The sequence below is a fragment of the Emys orbicularis genome, chromosome 6 (genome assembly GCF_028017835.1).
Source record: "Emys orbicularis isolate rEmyOrb1 chromosome 6, rEmyOrb1.hap1, whole genome shotgun sequence".
NCBI lineage: Eukaryota > Metazoa > Chordata > Testudines > Emydidae > Emys > Emys orbicularis.
The window spans coordinates 81,719,259-81,741,559 of record NC_088688.1 but is presented as its reverse complement, the minus strand read 5'-3'; the positions used below and the strand labels follow the sequence as shown (position 1 = coordinate 81,741,559).

Here is a 22,301-nt window from a genome sequence, read left to right as displayed (position 1 = left end):
CTGCTGCTTGTGGGAGCAGGAGCAGGAGGTTTGTGCACATCCTTCTAACAAGTCTTCACCAATCCTAGTCGCATCTCTCCTTCCAGCTCAGGCCATGGTAGTTGCAGTACTAGTCTACCTGGGCCATTGTAGCAGGGAGACAGGGCAATTCCTGGTTTCTTTGTTTTTTTTCAAGGTACTGGGGAGATCACATGGTGGTCTCTTGCCCCCTCACATCCCCAGGGAAGACATGGAACAAAGAGACAATCTGTGGCTCAATGAGCCCTATCAACTCCGCACTACTGACAGCAATGTTTTGGAGCTCTCAACTGGAAGATCACTCCATGGGTTATTCTGCCTGCTCAGTCTTTCCTCAGCCAAGTCTTAGTTAATTGAGAAAGAACTTGTTGTCACTTGTATTTCCACAAGGCACTACACATACACAGTGTTATACATATCAGTTGAAATGGACTGAGCCATGGACTTCATCTGCAGGGTGGTGGGTTGCAGTTGGATGACTACATAAAAACTCAAGTTCAATTTGGAGTTTACTGTGATATCTTAACCAAATGAGCTCCTTACCCCCTCCCTCTCCAAACCTTCTCCTTTCTTCTTCTTTCTGATCACTCTTGACAAAACCACTATCATCCCAGTCACTCTGGCCCATCGCCTGGGTGTTATATTTGACTCATCCCTCTGCTTTTTGCAATACAACCATACTACTTCCCTGTGATTCAGCCACCCAGCAGGCTATCAGTTGCTTGGCAGTTCAGCTGTCCCTCCCCCCACTGCCATGTGCTGCTCCTGCCCTCTGCCTTGGAGCTGCTCCCAGGAGCCTCCTGCTTGCTGTGGGAGGGGGGAAGGGGTGCTGATGTCAGGGTGTCCCCCCCTCCCCCTCTCCTGCCCCCCACTCCTTTACCCCATCTCCACAGAGCAGGGGGGACACGACAGGTCTCAGGACGGAGGGAGCTTGCAGGCAGCAGCTGCCATCTCAACTTGCTGATCTACTTAAAAAGGCAATGTACTTAGAGTGGGCTCTGCGTACTTAAAGGGGCAATGCGCATCTCTCACACACATGGTGTGTGTCTCTGTATCTCTCTCTCTCTCACACGCACACACAAGGTGTGTGTCTCTGTCTCTCTCTGCCAAGCTGCGTCTCCTCCCTCCATTCATGCTGCCTTGTAGCATGTGAGGTTACATTAACAACAATGGATTAACCCTTGAGGGCTCAGCCAAAAGCTAGTTCAACATTTAGAAGTAAGGCATTCCCCGGGAAATATCCCACCCTCTTCCACCCTCTGACTCCACCACCTCAACCAAGCTTCACAATCACCATTGCTGTGTACAGTATTAAATTGTTTGTTTAAAACTTACACTGTGTATGTGTGTGTGTGTGTGTGTTTTCCCTGGAACCTAGCCCCCTCCCATTTACATTAATTCTTATGGGGAAATTGGATTTGCGTAACATTGTTTTGCTTAAAGTAGCTTTTTTTCAAGAACATAACTACAACGTTAAGCGAGGAGTTACTGTACTTTCAAAATTCTACATAACTGTACCCCTCCCTATTTATTCTCCCTTGTCAAGCTTCATGTTGTTCCTCTCCGCATGCCACCTTCTCACACAATCAACTCTGGGTCTTCTTCCATGCAGCTGCCTATACACAGTACGACTACCCTAAGTTCATCCACAAGGCCCCTACATTGTCCACATTTTAGTCCCTCTTAAAAACTTACTTCCACTGTGCTACATATAGTCAATCAAGTTGATCTGTATATAAATGGCATATAAATTGTTCTTTCAGTACCTATCTATCTACTCGGTCATCCTTAGATTGTGAACTCCTTGGAGCAGGGATGATCCTTTTTAAGTCCTTCGAAAGTACCTAGGACATAGCAGGTTTGAGCTTGGGTAGCACCACCTGGGCAGCAATGTCCACACTGCTATTTTTAGCGCACTAGATAAAGGAGAGCTAATAAGGTGAGTTTGTCTACCTGTACTGGGAATCACACGTCCCAGTTGCAGTGTTCACATAACCTAAGAGCTATTATGAAGTTAAATTCAGCATAAATTCTAGATTATACTGGAGACTTTAAAACAAAACGTCAGAATTTTAGTAAAACTGTTGTGTTCATGGACCTTAGTGCAGCTGTCAGTTTTGCCCAGTTTCTTCTTTATCTTGTTGGCATTATAGTTAAAATGATGAAAACAATAATCATCATCTGATCTTTGTGTGTTTGTTCTAAAATTAATTAAATTCCATTATCACATTAATAATAAATAATAATCTCTTTTAAGTAATACCCCCAGTTCAATTTTAAAATTGTTTTAGAAGCTCAAGAGAAGCAGCAAAGCCAATAAGGATCACATTATACCTCCGGTTTCAATGTGTGAGAAGTGTAATTTAAATTTCTCTAGCCAAGTCTTGGCATAAACTTGGGGGGAATTTGGCTCTGCTCAAAGGAACAGCCTTCTGTCTATTTCAAGAATGATCCTAAAGAGCAAAAACAGTGAACACAAGAGGCTGCACTGAAACCAACAGCAGTGAACAAGGATTAACATTTATCTGAGCTTTCCATTTGTTTCCTTCATTGCAGACACATTAATATTTATGCCATGACTTCATGTTGCTATATATTCTAGCAATGGACCAGTAAAACAACAGGAAAAAAATTAGGAAATTCAAGTACGGCATATTTTAAACTGATGTCTCTGCAGAGAAATTAAAATCAGGGCCTATATGCTAAATAAATAATCCACTTCAGAGTCTACTGGGAATTTAGTTAAAGCAACATTAAATGGATACTAGATAAAAAATGGATTATGTGGAACTGATTTGAATATTAACAAATTATGTGGTAGAGTAAAGATGTCTTAAACAATCAGGGAGGTTCAACTTACTTGTAGGCATTTTGGTAGTGTAAATAAATGAAATGTGTAAGATGAGATGCCCAGGCATCCTACAGTGGGGGAAAAGGAGTCTAATTGCCCAGAGTTACATGGCAGGACATCTAAATGAGAAATGGAAGTCAGAAAAAAGTATGTCCTGGAGAAAAAAAGGATTGTTATCAAGGCCAGAGGAAAATATGCTCATCCTTCGGTAATGTAAATTAGAATATCCTCACTGCACCAAGTACACTTGCATCACAGTACCAAAGGCCATGCAGCACAACCAGCCAGCATGACAGAATCAGGACACAGAACATCCAAGACTATGCCCACTGATGGACTTGAAAGGCACAAGGAAATAGGTGACTCATACAAAGAGGCATCTCACAGCAATATGTTACATTGCATGCCCAATTGTCTATCCACCAGGTCAGCAGACACTAGGTCAGAAAGTTGTTGTTGTAAACCTCAGTGCACTGGCACTAATCTCAGCACCTAATAGATGGCACCAGCAGGATGACAAGTCAGATGGGGGCAAGAAAATCTTAATAAATCCTCAAGAAAACTGAATATACATAGACCACAAACTAAGAGGTAACCACTGCTTTGCCCAACAGTGTATCAACATCACAGCCAAGAAGGGCAGGAGATTTCAGAGATTTTTATACTTTTTTCTTTTTCTGGTGTCTTTGCACACACACTCCTTCGCTTTTCTTATGTTTGTGGTTTATATTGTTGAAAACAGAAAGTATTTCCTTATCAGCGTTGCTAGTTACACACTTCCATTGATTTGAGCTAAAGCTATACTAGTACAATTACACTTGTGCTACATTACATGCTCCAGGCTACCTATTTTACAATTTTCACCTGAATTTTGTCTACCCTGGCAAGTGAAAGACAAAACATTTGTCGTTCAGAGGTGTTATAAAAACACCCCCCCGAAGGACAAAAATTTTGCTGACGACAAGCGCCGGTGTGAACAACACTTTGTCGGCTTGAGCGCTTTCCTGCCGACAAAGCTAACGCCACTTGTTGGGGGTGGAAGCTTATTGTTGGCAGGAGAGCTAGCTCCTGCCAACAAACAGCGGCTACACTGTGTGCCTTTTAGCGGCACGGCTGTAGCAGCACATCTGTGTTGCTAAAAGCTGTGTAGTGTAGACATAGCCTTATACTTGCCTAGTATATCTACTTTTTACTTAAAGTCTATTCTTTTGTCACAATTTGACTACATAGTTCCATTTTATTTGCAGCTGCATTGTTCCTTGATTTGGGACATTGCTGAATCTTTGATAAAACTGTTGCATCTTTGATAAAACTTATTCCAATAAACCCTGTTGGAAAAATAGTTTTTGTTGTATTATGTGGTATTAGTGTCATATCCCACCTTAGACCAGTCTCCCATTCTCCAGATATAGCATTTGGAATAGTCCTCACAGTCTTCCTCTTCTTTAGGTCTTGTGGACAAAACACACTTCTTTCGGGGATTGGTGCACCTCACAGTCCGATGTCGTACTCCTTTTCCACATTTTACAGAACACTGCAGGATATAGAAAGATATGATTTACACTTGTACAAAACACAAAAAATATACGCTGATAATAAATCTAGTGATCTCAGCAGCCTCTGCTTTCCATGACATAACATTCTGGTAAAACAATGTTAGACTGAGGGCTTGTCTTCACTACCGGGGTAAACTGACTTAAGTTACGCTAATCCAGCTACGTGAACAACATTAGGACACCGAGCATAAAAATAACATAAAACATAAGACATAATAACATAAGACACTGAGTCTAAAAATTCCATCCTGATAAGTGAAAGTTTTGGAAAAGTATGATCAGCTGACCATAAAGAGTTATAGCAAAAATTTTAGGCAACCTTACCTATAAATGGCACTCTCTTTAATATACATATGTATGAGAAAGAGATACATACATATATTAGATACACACAAAATAAAACAAGCAGCTAAAAAGGAAACAAAAAGTGAAATAAAACATCCTTGAAGAAATTCTAAATACTTTTCAAAGAATGAGACAGAACAAAACTTCAAACAAACCACAAAAGCATATAACAGACCTTAATTGGAATGAATTTTGAAATTGCAGAAGTAAATATCACAGATCTATATGCAGTAATCCAATTTGTTCTACCACATGAAATGTCACTAATTTAGTTAAAAAAATAAATCGATTGCATATTTAACACGTGAAAACTGTGCTACAATACAGCCGAGGCAAAAGATTTATTGACTGGAAGGCCTTAATCAGCACATTTTCTTTCAGCTATTCCCACTTATATGGCCAAAAAATTATAATATTTCTGATTCAAGATGTTGTTACTGTTTTGCCTTTCCCTAGTAGAACGTCCTTACTGCTTCAAGAGTTAAAGCTATGTCTTTTGCCAAGCTGATTGCAAGTTCAAGAAGCAGTGGCATATGGTGGAACTGGGGATTAGAAACACCTCGCTCCTTAAAAATTATTTCTGAACCCCCCTTCCCCCCCCCCCCACACACAATCATTACTGATCTCCCAGATAAAACCAACCAACTAAACAATTTGGGGCTCTTTCTTCTTCCCTGATAAATAAATTCCGTTCTCCCAATTGTTCCTCTGCTGTAAACCCACCTCTGCTCCTTCTGAAAATGAGCAGGCAGCTCACCCTGCACTCTTCTTACCTTTGCACCCCATCCTTACCAGATCGTAGCCTCTCCCTTTCAACTGCCCACCTCTGCCAGTTCATAGGCCCACCCGCTCACCAGATCACTAGCTCTCACTGCTTCACCTCTTTTACTGCCCCATTCGCCAGGTCCCCTTCTCACTCTTTCGTCGTTAAACACAGGCACTACTTTCTCCCTCCTTGCAAACACAGGATGGCCACCACCTCACTCCCTCTGCCTCAGATTCCCTCTCTTGGGACTCTGGTGCTGCTCCTGAGGTGCGGGTGGAGATCTACAACTAGGCCTATGCCTATACTCAGACTCTGGGGCTACCCTCATTTTGCACCACAGGGGAATGGAAACACAGCTTCTGAACATGTGTAGCACTCAGCATTGCCCTATACTTAAAATGGAGGGAGGAGCCCTCTTAGGGGCTAAACCTCTATCAGTCCTCTCTGACCATCTCTCTCCTGGCTGAACTCTATAGTTCTATGCGACTGAAGAAACTGGGCACTGCCATTTCCTCCATCCCCTGGTTGTACTCTATGTTGCTGCACTGAAGGACTAGACTCTGCCAACCCCTATTTCCCTTCCCCAGTCTACTTTCTGTTACTCTCCACTGTGTTGATAGAGAAAAGAGAGAAAAGAAAGGCATATGCAACAAATGGTTTTGTTTATTATAAGACAGAAACAAAGTACAGAGAATTTAATAGATGAGGTTTAGCCCTATTTGTCCCCATCAGCTGCCACTGTCAGGAAGTAATAATACCTACCTGGATTTGGGCTTCTGAAAATGTTTCAGAGCAGCAATTGGCTAAAAGGGGAAAACTCTAGGTCGGGGCGGGCAAACTTTTTGGCCTGAGGGCCACATCGGGTTTCCAAAATTGTATGGAGGGCCGGTTGGGGAGGCTGTCTCTCCCCAAACATCCAGATGTGGCCCGGTCCCCGCCTCCTTTCCGACTCCCACGCTTCTCGCCCCCTGACGGCTCCCCTGGGACTCCTGCACCATCCAACCCCCCTGTTCCCTGTCCCCTGGGACAGGAGCTCAGGGGCCGGGCAGGAGGGTCCCACAGGTTGGATGTGGCCCGCAGGCTGTAGTTTGCCCACCTCTGCTCTAGATAGTGGGTGTTATTACTCAATCATCTTTAATTCCAGAGAGATTAGAGCTGTGGCATGAAGGACCAAACCCCCCCCCCCCTTAATCTGGGATGTGCCACTTGTCAAAGTTCAATAGACATCAATTATTCCAAATCAGTTAAACTGAGGTAGTTTTATCCTTGTCTAATTCTGATGCCATATATGTGAGGTAATACTTTTTACCAGTAAAAGTTACAGACAACACTTGGACTGTAGCTTTCTGTACCCCCCTATGTGGGTCCCAACAAAATTTCTAGAAATTTTTAAGAAACAATAGTAGATAGAGAATAATGCATACACTGCACCTCAGACCACACTCCAGCTTCCCACACAGTCATACAATCCTGGCCTTCACAGCGCTGGGCAGAAGCAGGTTTTGGCCCAAGACAATCTCTTTCCCTAGCTCTAATCAAGGTTCCATTTCTTAGCTGCTGTGTACAGGCAACTTGTCTATTCTGGGTTCCTTTTCCACATGTCCTTGAACAAGGAGTCCATTCGGTCATCATCCATCTACAAAGAAACAAAAATAATAGAATAATAGAAATCAGGGATGGAAAAGACCGATTAGGTCATCTTGTCCCTTTCCCTGTCAATAGGATTGTTCCCTAACGTATATTTTGAGTGCTTTGTCCATTTTTAAATAACTCTAGCTATGACCATCACATTTAGAAGGAGATGAATTTAACTCAACTCACCAAACATTCAAGAAATATATTCTAACATTTAGGTTAATTTTTTCTTTCCAATTCCTAATTATTCAGAGTCCTTTATATAACATAAGCTTTTTCCCTCTCCTTCCTTATCATTCTAATTAGAAATGTACCCAAATGTAAAGTTTTAAAAGCAGAAGGTTACTTACCAGTAACTTGTTCTCTGAATGTTTCCCCTTGCAAATACACACTATAGAAATCATATGTCCTGCCACACAAACCATGGAACCCTTTGAAAGCAGTGAACTGTTAGGGGTGTGCACACTTGTGCCTCAGACTCACTATTCTGGTGCTGAGGGTATAAAAGTCCCTTCCCTTATGTGTCCTTTAGATCATCTCTAACTCCACACACACAGTTTATATTTCTGAAGTAGAGCGGAGTAAGATAGGGTCAGTGTGGATCTGGAGAGCCAACACATTTGGAGAGCTATAGTTGCTAGTAAGTAACCTTTCCAGAATGTTCCAGAGCTCCGGATGATCTCTGTGCATCCCTCAAAAGTCAAAGCTTTCCAGAGGGTTCTGCCCTTTGGTGCAGACTACAGGTGCATCCCAGGCATCTGTAACTGACAGTATTTAGAAAATTGAAGTTTACAGTGGCCATTCCAGCTTTCTGTCATGCTCACTCTGAGCAAAATATAAATATTTTAATTTGTTTTTCTTTATGATTAGTTCCAAAGGCTCAATGTCCATATTACAGCTTGTTAAGAGAGACATATAAATAGGCATTTTAAAAATGGCAGGTATCGGTAACAAATAAATAGTAATGCTTAGAGAATTCACTGAACCCACAGGAATGAAATTCCCCCATCGATGAAATAATGTTTGTTTTGTCATTTTTTAAAAATACAAAATGTTTGACCACTTTGAATTCAGGTCTATGAGATACCTTCTAGATTGCTCCAGATGGCACGTCTTATTAGCAGCTTTATGGTTATGGCTTTATGTACTATTTAAATCAGGGGTCGGCAACGTTCGGCATGCGGCTCACCAGGGTAAGCACCCTGGCGGGCCGGGCCAGTTTTATTTACCTGCTGACGCGGCAGGTTCAGCCGATCGCGGCCCCCACTGGCCGCGGTTCGCCGTCCCGGGCCAATGGGGGCAGCGAGAAGCGGCGCGGGCAAGCGATGTGCTGGCTGCGGCTTCTTGCCGCCCCCATTGGCCCTGGACGGCGAACCGCGGCCAGTGGGGGCCGCGATCGGCCGAACCTGCCGCGTCAGCAGGTAAATAAATCTGGCCCAGCCCGCCAGGGTGCTTACCCTGGCGAGCCGCGTGCCGAACGTTGCCGACCCCTGATTTAAATTATATGATACCTTTGCTTTGTGTAAAAACAGTGCAACACATTTAAAATTAATTATAATTGATAGGATCTCAGAAAAGGAGCAGATTTCTCCCATTTCTATCTCTCAGCCACTATTGGGACATTTTAAAAAATCACTGTGTATAAATTGAAATAAAAATGCTCACTCTATAAAGGTGAAATGCTCCAGCCTATGTTATGCCAGAGATCCGAGGAGATGATCATAGTGGTTCCTTCTGACCTTAAAATATATTATATTTTTTACTTTACAGACTTTTTCTGTTAAAGACTTTCTAAGGAAACTGACTTTTTTCAATTTTTTTATGCCTGTTTCTTTAAAATATTTTACTAGTAATTTAATTTGTTTTCTTCTCTCCTTTGCCTTATTTTAAAAATATTATTCACCCTTCTATCCATATAATTTTGATCCCAGTCTTGCGAATCTGACACACACAAAATCCCCATAGTTGTAAATAGGAATTTTGCCTGTGTGAGGACTATGGCACTGGACACAGTCTTCATTTCTCATGATCATGTCAGTCTGGTAACACCAGGGACTGAGTCTGATGATGATCATGAAATGCCATCTGATACCGTTCCATTTGAATTTACCTTCTCTGAAACATATCAACCACTGCAACCTGCATGCTTGCTGTATTAAAGTCCAGAGATTCTCCTTAACCGTACTGCATCAACAACTCAGAGAAAGGATGGTACTCTCTGAAGTTTAACAAAAGCAGCATTACAGACAGAATGCTTACTGTAGTCACCAGGGGTGGTGGATGCAGAACTACACATTTCCCATAGAAAATCCCCATCATGCCCAGGAAATGAGCCAGCTACTACACCCCATTAAGGTGGCCAGCTACATTTACTGTGTGTCTAGCCAACTCTGCTGACTGGTGAAAAGGGAAGGGCATGAACCTGCCTTTTCCCCAACAACTTGGCCAACTAGAGCACTATCAGGGAGAAGTCCCTGTTCTCAGAGTGCAGGAACTACAGTTGTTGTCAGGCCCTTTGCTGGGGATGAAATTTAGAAAAAAGGCTAATTGTGCCTTTTCTACCCCTTGCACACAGAATATTGATCCATAGACACTGGTGATGTTCATGCTTCAAGGAAATTGGGAAGATCAGTACATGAAAAATAGAAAAATTGAAGTATTTACTTTCTAGTGTAACAAGTGTTTAGCGTGTGCTGTTAAGGGTTATGATCCCAATTCAACAAAGCTCTTAAGCACATGTTTAACTTTAAGCATATGCTTAAATCGATTCCTGTGATTTCCACCACTTAACATTAATTACAGTTTAATGTAATTGAATCACTATCACCTTGTCTGGCACGGTTGTTCATTGCACTTTCGGACCTGTGGCTCAGGCTTTGTTAAATATTTGCATTTCTTATTGTCCACAATACTGATATTCTTATTCATAATCTTTGTGCAAGATACTGTTGTCTTTCTTTCTCCTAATAAAACATAAAGCAAAGATACATGGAAAAATGGGAAATGTCCAGCTTTCTTACAAAAAAAAAAATCTATGTTGAGTCACAGGTAACTTTATCTGATAAAACTACCATCTTTATGTGTAATTTGGATGAAAGATGTGAAATAAAATACAGTAAGTTATCAGATATAGTTTTCTATACATATGTACATTATACAAGTTTTAGTTTCACATGCGAAAATTTACAAACCATTGACTAGAAAAGTAGATATTTATACAAACTGAATTCATCCACTGGCTTAGAAAAATGAAGTATGCCATTTCTACATTTTAGAATGGCAATTATGGAAACCAACGATACCAGGAATAATTAAAGGTGGAGGGATCTGGTTGACTATAAAAGAAGTCGTGATTTATAATTGCACAGAAAAAAATACATGTTAATTATAAATACGTTTGCAAAAATCAGATGTATTTCATGTGTACCTACACCCAAAGCACACATTCTTCTCTACCCAGATACATACCTTTATCACTACCACAACTACTGTACTCCACAACCTTATCTCTGCACCCATGTGATGCTAGTTTTCCCCACCACCCTCCTTCCTCCTTCCAACACACTAAACAAGCACACCAAACATCCACACTAATAGTGTAGAGAGCAGGTAGAGTCATTGATTTTAAGGCTGGTGGGAACTATTGTGATGGTCTAGTATGACCTTCATAACACAGGCAACAGAATTTCACCCACTGATTTCTGATTCTAGCCCAACAACTTGCCATCAAAGAAGAACGTATCTTTTAGAAAGCTATCCAGACTTGAATTAAAGACACCAGACAGTGAAGAATTTACTGTATCCCTTGCTAATCTGTTCCAATGGTGAGGTACATCTAATTTGAAGTTTGCTGATTTAAACTAGTAATTTGATAATTTGGTAAAAGGGTGTGAGCAGGAGGAAGGCAGAGTTAAGACTGTGGTATATGGTAGTGATAAGGAATGTGCCTATGGATGCAGGAATAAAGTATGTGTGTACATATTTTTATATATAATTTGTGTGTGGCCACCTTAACTGATTTACATTTTTCTGTGTACTTCCATATGTGTGTATACACATATGTGTGTGTGTATGTATATATATATATATATATATATATATATATATATATATATATATATATATATGTGTGTGTGTGTGTGTGTGTATGTATGTATATAAATAAAATTTGCATGTGATTACCTTAACTATTTTATAGTTTCGTGTATGTGTGTCCAAATATGTAGGTATACACGCATACACCCACACACCAAACTTTTTTGCCAAATAGTTGATTACACACAAATTATATATCTAAATATATATGCACAAAACCACACAGCTTCTTTTATACTTCCTTTTTATTATTCATTTTAAACATTATTTAAATAAATATATGATCGTAAACTGTTATTTCTGATTAATCAAATGTTGACAATAACAGTTTAAACTCAAATCTTTCCACATCACACAGTCTGTAACATTTTACATTATGTTATTTGTGTTTATAAGAACAGACAATCAATAGGATAGTTACAATGAATGTTTCTTTTGTCAAAAATAAATTATCTTGAAGCTGTAATTTAGAGCATTTGCATTAAAATATCTCAAAAAGAAGAATTTTAGGTTACCTAAACTAATTTAAATAACACCACAAGCTTATGCCAATTACAACAGAAAAGGATGATAAACAGACATAATGAAACACTTTGCTAAATGTTTATCTAAGTTGTCATGTAGAATAAATGACTAGGATTAATGTTACATTTGAGCTTTTCTCAGAAAATGAGAAACACTAGAAATGGTATACTTATGAGAGTTCATGATAAATGCAAGTACTGGAATTATAATAAAAATACAGCAGGAAGTCATTAAAAGTGTTAATATTCTAAAATGAATCCGAGGAGTGGCACTACTTAGAAAAGGAGATGCTGCTTGTAGCAAGTACAGAATGCTTACAGAGGAGAGTTCTCTTACCAAACCGCAAACATACATATCCATGGAAACTCGTCTGTAGAGAATTAAGGATTGTTCACAGAGTCAAAGTAGCTGGGACAGTGAGTTCTTTAGACTATTATGATGAATAAGTGGTATGTTTCCAGCTTTTACTATTTGAGTCAATAAGAGAAGCACAGCAATTTTCAGGATTAGAAGTGACCATGTCAGAGTAGTGTGAAATGTAGAATACCAAGACAGTGCAACTTCGGGAGACTTGCTAAGCAACAAATAAAGGAATGGATGGGCAGGGGATAGACATAACAGGAGTCTATGAATATTTAAAGAAGATATACATGACAGTTGAAGGTTAATTACTTTTGTTGGTACATGGTGGTATAATTAGGAGTTATAAGATTAAATTTTAAAAAGGGGAAATTTGGACCGTATATTAAAAATAGCTTTCTGACAATACTTTTGTTGGTGAGAAGATACAAGCTTTTGAGCCACACAGAACTCTTCTTCAGGTCTGGGAAAGGTAATCCCAGTGTAACAGCAAAATGCAAGGTGGAAAAGATTGTTTATCATAAGTAGTTAGCACATATTGTAAGGGACCATTCAGGATAGAGTGGCCCGATAACATCTCTGCAGTCATAGGACAACAAGAAGAGGTTAGAGGGTTAAGACTGTTGTAATAAGCCACAAATCCAGTGTCTCTTTTCAGTCTATGATTTTTAGTGTCTAGCAAAGTAATGAATTTAAGCTTCCAGGTTTATATTTTGAAAGCATTATGCAGGTTTCCTTTGAGGATGAGCACTGATAAGTCAGATGTAAAGTACTCGTTTTGTGAAAAGTCACCCCAGGGAAGTGGATGGACAAGGAGATAGATTACGTGGTTGATAATTAAAAACTTTGGTAATGGATGTCTTAGGAGCTAATAGAAGAACTAATATATTTTTACTCTATCTTCTGTGGTTCTGTGTGTCTTTGTGAGCAAATAAGAAACACAGAGAAAGGGCCACTCAGAATATATAGCAGTGCAAATGTCACCTATGTTTTCAATTCTGCAAGAGTTTGAGAATGATAAAGTAAACAGGATAGTGAATGAGGATAAAAAAGCATACATATATTATGCAGCACACCCGTACCTACAAACAGGAGAGAAGAACAGGCAAAAGAAAAAGATAGTAGTAATCAAGTGACTATAATTAGAAACACAGATAGCAATGCTTGTTGATGTGAATATGAGTGTAGTGAGATTTTTCCAGTATGGTGTAATTATCACACTATCCATTATTATTATGCCATTTGTGTACTCCTCAGTTTACAGACATAAGATGACGGGGTAAATTTTTCAAAAGTAGCTAAGGCTTGCTCTGGGTTAATGTAAGCTAGCTTGTGTTAATCTAGCTGTGGAAGTGTCTTCACTTAATTTTGTCTCCCGCTGACATAAGTGTCTCTCTAGGCCAATTTAGTAACACCACCTCCCTGAGTGGTGTAGAGTCACAGTCGATGTAGTTAGGTTGATGCAGTCTCAGTGTAGACACTGCACTGCTTACATCGACTGTTACTGGATTTCAGGAGCCATCCCAGAATGTCCCATATTGACATTACAATTGATACAAGCGTTCCTAGTGAGTACGCGCACCACTGAAACAAGGAGGCAAGTGTGCATACACACAAGCTATTTAATAGCTGCGGTGGATGTATGCCGATGTAAATTAGGTCGACATAATTTTGTAGTATAGATATGGCCTAAGACCTAGATATGAAATCTGGTCTAAGACTAGATATGGTCTTAAAAGGCAGCGGAATTTAGGCTCCTAAAAACTAGTTTCACAAGGGTAGTTAGGTGCCTAAACCCTAGACTTAAGCACCTAATTCTGGATTTAGGCACCAATGTCCCAATTTTAGGCTCCACTGTGATTCTGAAAACTGCAACTGAATCCTGTAGGCACCTAAACTCACTCTGTGACTAAGTTTTTTTAGTCAAAAGTTCCCTTAGAGTTTGTGTTTCTGCCTCTGGGTAGGCATCTGGGTGCCTATCTCCTGCCTGAGCCCTAGTGCGATGTATGAACCAGGAATGATAGGCATTTGCCTACCTAACTTGCATGTAGGGCCCAATCTGGTAGGTGTACTTTCCAGCATGATAATATTGTTCAGCTTCTAAAGAGTTAGTAATTTTTATGGATTTAAAATTTTCTTCCATATTTGTAGTTTGCTTTCCTAAACTCACATATTTATGACCACAGGAAACATGCATCTCCCAGTTTATTAACATTGTATCAGTGTTTTCCTGTCTCCTGATACAGCTTTTGTTTCATTTTGTGACTCTGGCAGCCCACATGCCAGCTCTTGCCCAGGCTGCAGGCATTAGTCAAGACTGACAAGCTCATAGCTGGAGACCAGGTTACCTGTATCTTAGTTCTACTCAAAATAGGTATTAGTCTTATAAGAATGTATTTAGACTCTCTGAAATGCTTGTATGTTGCTGCATGCATTAATCTCACTTATATATATATTTTATGTTATAAGTAATAGTTAAATGTTTGCTCTGAAACTGTAAACCCCCGTAGTCAGGAGAAAAACATTACCAAGTGTGAATACTTTGCCACAGGAGGTGTTATCTCCTCCTGCCCAACAAAAGAAGGTACATAGACACCACACAAATAACTCTGGAACATCAGAGGACAAAAGACTTTGTTGACTGCTCCCCCGCAACCCATGAAGAGGAGACATGCACGTGAACTCGTCCCATCATCTTGAACTCTGGGGGAAAAGAATCAAAATCCCTGACAAGAAGAAACTGCATCTTTTTGGCTGTTTGAACTTTGAAAGGCCAAAGACTCTAAACTGAAGCCAGCGATCCCCAGGGGCTGCCTTCTGGGTCTGCCCTGAAAGACACTTAGAATAGACAGATCACTACAACTCTGTCACTTTTAGGATTTAGATGGTAACTCATTTGTGTGTATATGTTTGTTTTCTTTAACCCGAAAATAAAATAGATGGACATCATACCAAAAGGACTGAAAATAAAAAATCCATTACAATCAACATACCCCACAGACTATGGTGAAAGATTGTGCCACACACTCTCAAAGAAACTGCGGAACCACCTGATCAACATCCTATACTGCAAACAGGAGAAGATTAAGAATGAGCTGTCAAAACTGGAGACTCTCATAAAAAAAACAACCTTCCACACAAACTTCCTCATGGCTGGACTTTACAAAAACTAGACAAGCCATTTACAACACACACTTTGCTTCTCCACAGAGGAAATAAGACACTAAACTCCTACATGCCACAAGGGGCAACAACAGTGGTACCCCTGACTCACCCAACAACATTATTAATCTATCCAGCTATACTCTTAACCCAGCAGAAGAGTCTGTCCTATCTCAGGGCCTCTCCTTCTGGTCCACCACCCCCACAAACAGTTCTGCGGTGACCTGGAATCCTACTTTTACCATCTCCGACTCAAGGAATATTTCCACCACACCACTGAACAGCACACTAACCCACAGACACCTTCCTACCGATGCTACAAGAAGAAGGATTCTGTATGTACTTCTCCTGACGGTCGAAAAAACAGACTGGACTTCTACATAGCATGCTTCCACCGATGTGCACGAACTTAAATTGTGGAAAAGCAGCATCACTTGCCCCATAACCTCAGCCATGCAGAACACAACGCCATCCACAGCCTCAGAAACAACTCTGACATTATAATCAAAAAGGCTGACAAAGGAGGTGCTGTAGTCATCATGAATAGGTGGGAATATGAACGAGAGGCTGCTAGGCAACTCTCTGACACCACATTCTACGGGCCACTACCCTCTGATTCCACTGAGGGGTACCAAAAGAAATGGCACCATCTGCTCAAGAAACTCCCTGAAGAAGCACAAGAACAAATACACAGACACACCCCTAGAGGCTCGAACAGGGGTATTCTATCTGCTACCCAAGATCCATAAACCTGGAAATCCTGGACGCCCCATCATCTCAGGCATTGGCACCCTGACAGCAGGATTGTCTGGCTATGTGGACTCTCTCCTCAGGCCCTATGTTACCAGCACTCCCAGCTATCTTCGAGACACCGCTGACTTCCTGAGGAAACTACAATCCATTGGTGATCTTCCAGAAAACACCATCCTAGCCACTATGGATATAGAAACTCTCTACACCAACATTCCACACAAAGATGGACTACAAGCCGACAGGAACAGTATCCCTGATAATGTCATGGCAGACCTAGCGGATGAGCTTTGTGACTTTGTCCTCACCCACAACTATTTCAGATTTGGGGACGATTTATATCTTCAAGTGAGCGGCACTGCGATGGGTACCCGCATGGCCCCACAGTATGCCAACATTTATATGTCTGACTTAGAACAGCGCTTCCTCAGCTCTTGTCCCCTAGAACCCTACTCTGCTTGTGCTACATTGATGACCTCTTCATCATCTGGACCCATGGGAAGGAGGCCCTTGAGGAATTCCACCAGGATTTCAACAATTTCTACCCCACCATCAACCTCAGCCTGGACCAGTCCACACAAGAGATTCACTTCCTGGACACTACAGTGCAAATAAGCGATGGTCACACAAACACCGAAAACCTACTGACTGCTATACTTACCTTCATGCCTCCAGCTTTTATCCAGACCACATCACATGATCCATTGTCTATAGCCAAGCCTTAAGATACAACTGCATTTGCTCCAATCCCTCAGACAGAGACAAACACCTACAGGATCTCTGTCAAGCGTTCTTAAAACTACAATACCCACTTGGGGAAGTGAAGAAACAGATTGACAGAGCCAGAAGGGTACACAGAAGTCACCTACTACAGGACAGGCCCAACAAAGAAATTAACAGAACGCCACTAGCCAGCACCTATAACTTCCAACTAAAACCTCTCCAACGCATCATCAAGGATCTATAACCTATCCTGAAGGATGATCCCTCACTCTCACAGGCCTTGGGAGAAAGGCCAGTCCTCAACTACAGACAGCCTCCCATCCTGAAGCAAATACTCACCAGCAACTACACACCACACAACAGAAACACTAACCCAGGAACCAATCCCTGCAACAAACCCCAGTGCCAACTCTGTCCACATATCTATTCAAGGGACACCATCATAGGACTTAACCACATCAGCCACACCATCAGGGGCTCTGTAGTGGGATGGTTACCTGCTCCAGCCCTGACAGGGTAGAAGCCAGCCCTGGGAGAGGGCTAGGGGCTAGGAGAAAAGCCCAAGCAGATTGGGGAAGGAGCTACACCTGGGCCTCGCCCCAATCAGGGCAGCTGGGACTTATAAGAAGGCCAGGGCAGCCGGAAGCAGAGCAGAGTCTCTCCTCTAGCTGTGTAGGGAGACCGGCCTGGCTGCAGGGGAATAAGAGGGTACCTGGGAGTGAAGCAGGGCTGGGGAAGAGCCAGAGGAGCAGGGGAGCTCCAGGCTGGCGACTCCCCAGACTGCAGGGCCTGGTCCCAGGCCCATAGAGGTACTGGGTGGTAGAAGGCGGCAGCAGGTCAAACTCCCTTGCCTGTGATAAGTGGTGTTTATACTGCAGTCTGCCCCAGTGAGTGGGCTAGGTGAGGACTGGCAGTAGCCCAGACTGAGGCGAGGTGGGGGTAGTGGGTGAGGGTTACCCGGGGAAGGGAGACCCACAGAGATTGTTGGGGTATTGCCAGGGGGCAGCACCCCAGAGAAAATGGGCACCGGGGTCCAGGGGGGACACGGGGCCTGGTTGTGGCAGATCACCTGCCTGCAGAGGGCGCTCTGGGCTGGAAATCGAGCTAATTCCCTGAGAGACCAGCAGGAGGCGCTGCAGGGGTGAGTCCGCACGCTTACAGGCTCGTTCACCTGCACATCTACCAATGTGATATATACCATCATGTGCGAGCAATGCCCCTCTGCCATGTACATTGGCCAAACCAGATAGTCTCTATGCAAAACAATAAATGGACACAAATCAGACATCAAGAATTGTAACATTCAAAAACCAGTAGGAGAGCACTTCAATCTCCCTGCAAAAAGAATAAGGAGTACTTGTGGCACTTTAGAGACTAACAAATTTATTTTGGCATAAGCTTTCGTGGGCTAAAACCCACTTCATCAGATGCATGCAGTGGAAAATACAGTAGGAAGATATATATACACAGAGAACATGAAAAAATGGGTGTTGCCATACCAACTATAACGAGACTAATCAATTAAGGTGGACTATTATCAGCAGGAGAAAAAAAATTTGTAGTGATAATCAATATGGCCCATTTCAAATAGTTGACAAGAAGGTGTAAGTAACAGTAGGGGAAAAAATTAGCATGGGGAAATAGTTTTTACTTTGTGTAATGACCCATCCACTCCCAGTCTTTATTCAAGCCTAATTTAATGGTGTCCAGTTTGCAAATTAATTCCAATTCTGCAGTTTCTCGTTGGAGTCTGTTTTTGAAGTTTTTTTGTTGGAGTATTGCAACTTTGAGGTCTGTAATTGAGAGACCAGGGAGGTTGAAGTGTTCTCTGACTGGTTTTTGAATGTTATAATTCTTGACGTCTGATTTGTGTCCATTTATTCTTTTGCATAGAGACTGTCCGATTTGGCCAATGTACATGGCAGAGGGGCATTGCTGGCACATGATGGCCTATATCACATTGGTAGATGTGCAGGTGAACGAGCCTCTGATGGTGTGGCTGATGTGATTAGGTCCTATGATGGTGTCCCTTGAATAGATATGTGGACAGACTTGGCAACGGGCTTTGTTGCAAGGATAGGTTCCTGGACACTCAATAACAGACTTAAAAGTGGCCATTCTTCAACAAAAAAACTTCAAAAACAGACTTCAATGAGAAACTGCAGAACTGGAATTAATTTGCAAACTTCAAATTAGGCCTGAATAAAGACTGGGAGTGGCTGGGTCACTACAAAAAGTAATTTTCCCTCTGTTAAAAGCGACAAAGAGTCCTGTGGCACCTTATAGACTCTTTGTCGCTTTTTACAGATCCACTCTAATGCGGCTACCCCTCTGATTGATATTCTGTTGATATTCACCCCTTCTTTTCTACTGTTGGGAATGGGCCACTTCCATCCTGATTGAACTGGCCTCGTTAGCACTGACCCCCCACTTGGTAAGGCAACTCCCATCTTTTCATGTGCTGTATTTTTATACCTGCTGTAGCAAGGCAGTGGGATACCCCACAGCCCCGCTGAGGGCCGAACCTCCCCTAACACCAACGTGGGCGGAGTCACCGGGTCTGGTACCCGCCCCGCAGAGGTCACGGCGCCGACCCGGAAGTATAAAAGCCCGCCTGCAGAGCTCAGTGGAGGACAGGCCGGCGGAGAGAGCAGACATCTGTGGCCGAGCTCCCGCTTGGGAGACAGCCGCAGGCCGTGACCGGCCTGCTTACTCACCAGGCCTGCCGAGCCTACCCCTCGCCCGGTACCCTGAGGAGGACTGGCCAAGCCTGCCCCGTTCCAGCTACCCCGAGGAGGAGCCGAGCCTGCCCCTTTCCCACTACCCCAAGGAGGAGCCGAGCCTGCCCTTTTCCAGCTACCCCAAGGAGGAGCCGAGCCTGCCCTTTTCCAGCTACCCCGAGGAGGAGCCGAGCCTGCCCCTTGCCTGCTATCCCGAGAAGGAGCTGAGCATACCCTTCACTACCTACCCAGAGGAACCGATGCTGGTGGAGAGCACCGAGGACACTAGTCCGGCCCAGGTACCCTACGAGGGGGAGTGTGGAAGTAGCCCGGGGGCAGCCGACCCCAGTCTGGCTGCAGCACTGCCAGAGCCTATGTCAGTGTTTTGTGGCCAGGATCCCCACTGACAGCAGCGAGTTTCCGCCGCTGCTAGGGCCCCGGGCTGGGACGCAGTGGAGTGGGAGGGCCTGCGTCCTCCCTGCCACCCACTCCTTGGGTGGCAGACTCCCCCTTTTCCCTGGCCTAGAGAGGCGGGGACCTGTTGCTACAAATATTGACTCAGCCCCTGCTTAAGGGCCTGGGTTTCTGACTGACTATTTGATTGCTGCCCTGCCCTGACCTAGGGCCTGGGCTGCTACAAACACTGACCCAGACCCTGCTTAAGGGCCTGGGTTCCCGACTGACTATTTGATTGCTGACCCACCCTGACCTAGGGCCTGGGCTGCTACAAATATTGACTCAGCCCCTGCTTAAGGGCCGGGGTTTCTGACTGACTATTTGATTGCTGCCCCGCCCTGACCTAGGGCCTGGGCTGCTATAGACATTGCCTCAGCCCCTGCTTAAGGGCCTGGGTTCCCGAGCTACTGACTCAGCCCCTGCTTGAGGGCCGGAGCTCCAGACTGCGTGATTACTGCCCCACCCTGATTGAGGGCTCGGGGCTCTTTTCTGACCTATTGGCTCAGCCCCTGCTTACGGGCCTGAGCCCCTAACCGTGTGTCTGCTGTCCCAGACTGCCACCGGACCAGGACTGACGGCGGACCAGAGCGAGGCGGTGGGATACCTCACAGCCCTGCTGAGGGCCGAGCCTCGGCCGAGACTACTACACCTGCCTACTGTATTTTCCACTCCATGCATCTGATGAAGTGGGTTATAGCTCATGAAAGCTTATGCCCAAATACATTTGTTAGTCTCTAAGGTGCCACAAGGATTCCTTATTGTTTTTGCTGATACAGACTAGCACGGTTACCCCTCTGAAACCACTCTTATTCCTTTTTCCTAGTTAATAAACTTTTAGATAGTTTATTACAGGATTGTCTACAGGTGTCGTCTTTGGTGTAGGATCTAGAGTACCAATTGATCTGGGGTAAGTGACTGGTCTCTTGGGACTGGAAGCAACCTGATGTGGTGTGATTTTTGGTATAAATGACCATTATCACTATGTCTAGTTTGTCTGGGTGGTAAGATAGACTGGAAAGTCTAAGGGGACTGTCTGTGACTCCATGGTAAAAATTGGCATAGTGATCTAGGAGTTCACATTTGTTACAGGCTTGGTGAAATCTAATTATAGAACACACCACCAGTTTGGGGCGTCTGCCCTGTTTTCGACAGTCTGCCCTGAGGTAGGCACTCATAGTCGTGAGCCACCCTTGACAGTGTGGCACACGTACTTTTGGATCATTATCAAGACAAGCTACTAGTTACATAGATTTCAGAGTAGCAGCCGTGTTAGTCTATATCCGCAAAAAGAACAGGAGTACTTGTGGCACCTTAGAGACTAACAAATTTATTAGAGCATAAGCTTTCGTGGGCTACAGCATATGCATCCGAAGAAGAGGGCTGTAGCCCACGAAAGCTCTAATAAATTTGTTAGTCTCTAAGGTGCCACAAGTACTCCTGTTCTAGTTACATAGATTGGATTTGAGATTTGGGCACAGATTTTCTTCAGCATCACTTAGGATACTTTGAAATGTATTTTACTGATAAATTATGTTCACTGATTCCAAATATTTAGTGGAACATAACAAAGCATACATATGTGTTTGTTATGTACATGCATGCACACACAATTGCTTTTTAATAATTTTGTCCTTAATTCATTTTGTTTAACCAGACTTCCTCTCCTCACTGTCCTTTTTGACTATCTACTTTACTTGGATGTAAAATTTTACTATAGATATTATTGTTGCTTTTAGAAAATTAAAAAGCAAGGAGATGAAAAATATACTTAATCTTTCCATGCCTATTGTATTATATCAGCTGTAATAAGGATGGTATTATTAAAACACTATTAAAACTAACATTTGATTGAACATATAGTTATCCAAGGATATATAAATATATATTATAACTTTAAAAAAATCATTCACCTCCTCCGCATACAGCATCACAGTCCTCCCAACCTGAGTGCGTCCACATAAAAAGAGGTTCAGGCACTTTTGAGCTCTGATTCTCAGGAAGAGGGTCCAGTGGAATAGTGTATTCATAATGCAGACCGTAATTCTGGTCATGAAAAAGCAGGACCTGCAACATACATAGAATGAAGATTCATGTTCACAGACATTGCTGAAGTCAAATTATGACCAGAGGAAGAAATTAAATAGAGTAGTAAAGGAAGAATGAACACTACATTGCTCATGTGTACTTTCTCTGTTGGTACAGAGCTGCATTCTGGTCTTAGAAGAAACCATCACAGTCTTCTTGACTATAAGTATTATGCTGCTATGACCTACACAAAGGAAATGGACAGGGTACTTAAGCAGAATAAATGAAGGGATGTGCACAAAACTCACTAGGAT

General features: G+C 42.7%; 1 protein-coding gene across 1 annotated transcript in view; it reads right to left on the bottom strand.

Annotated features, from left to right (window-relative positions):
* ADAMTS19 (ADAM metallopeptidase with thrombospondin type 1 motif 19) overlaps positions 1–22,301 on the bottom strand; it is a 277,558-nt gene that overhangs the window by 23,436 nt on the left and 231,821 nt on the right. The window contains exons 19-22 of the mRNA XM_065405898.1: positions 21,873–22,026; positions 9,999–10,134; positions 6,968–7,172; positions 4,251–4,403 (exon numbers count right to left, since the gene is read on the bottom strand). Of these exons, the coding sequence (XP_065261970.1) occupies positions 4,251–4,403; positions 6,968–7,172; positions 9,999–10,134; positions 21,873–22,026 (648 nt within the window). The remainder of the gene's footprint in view (positions 1–4,250; positions 4,404–6,967; positions 7,173–9,998; positions 10,135–21,872; positions 22,027–22,301) is intronic.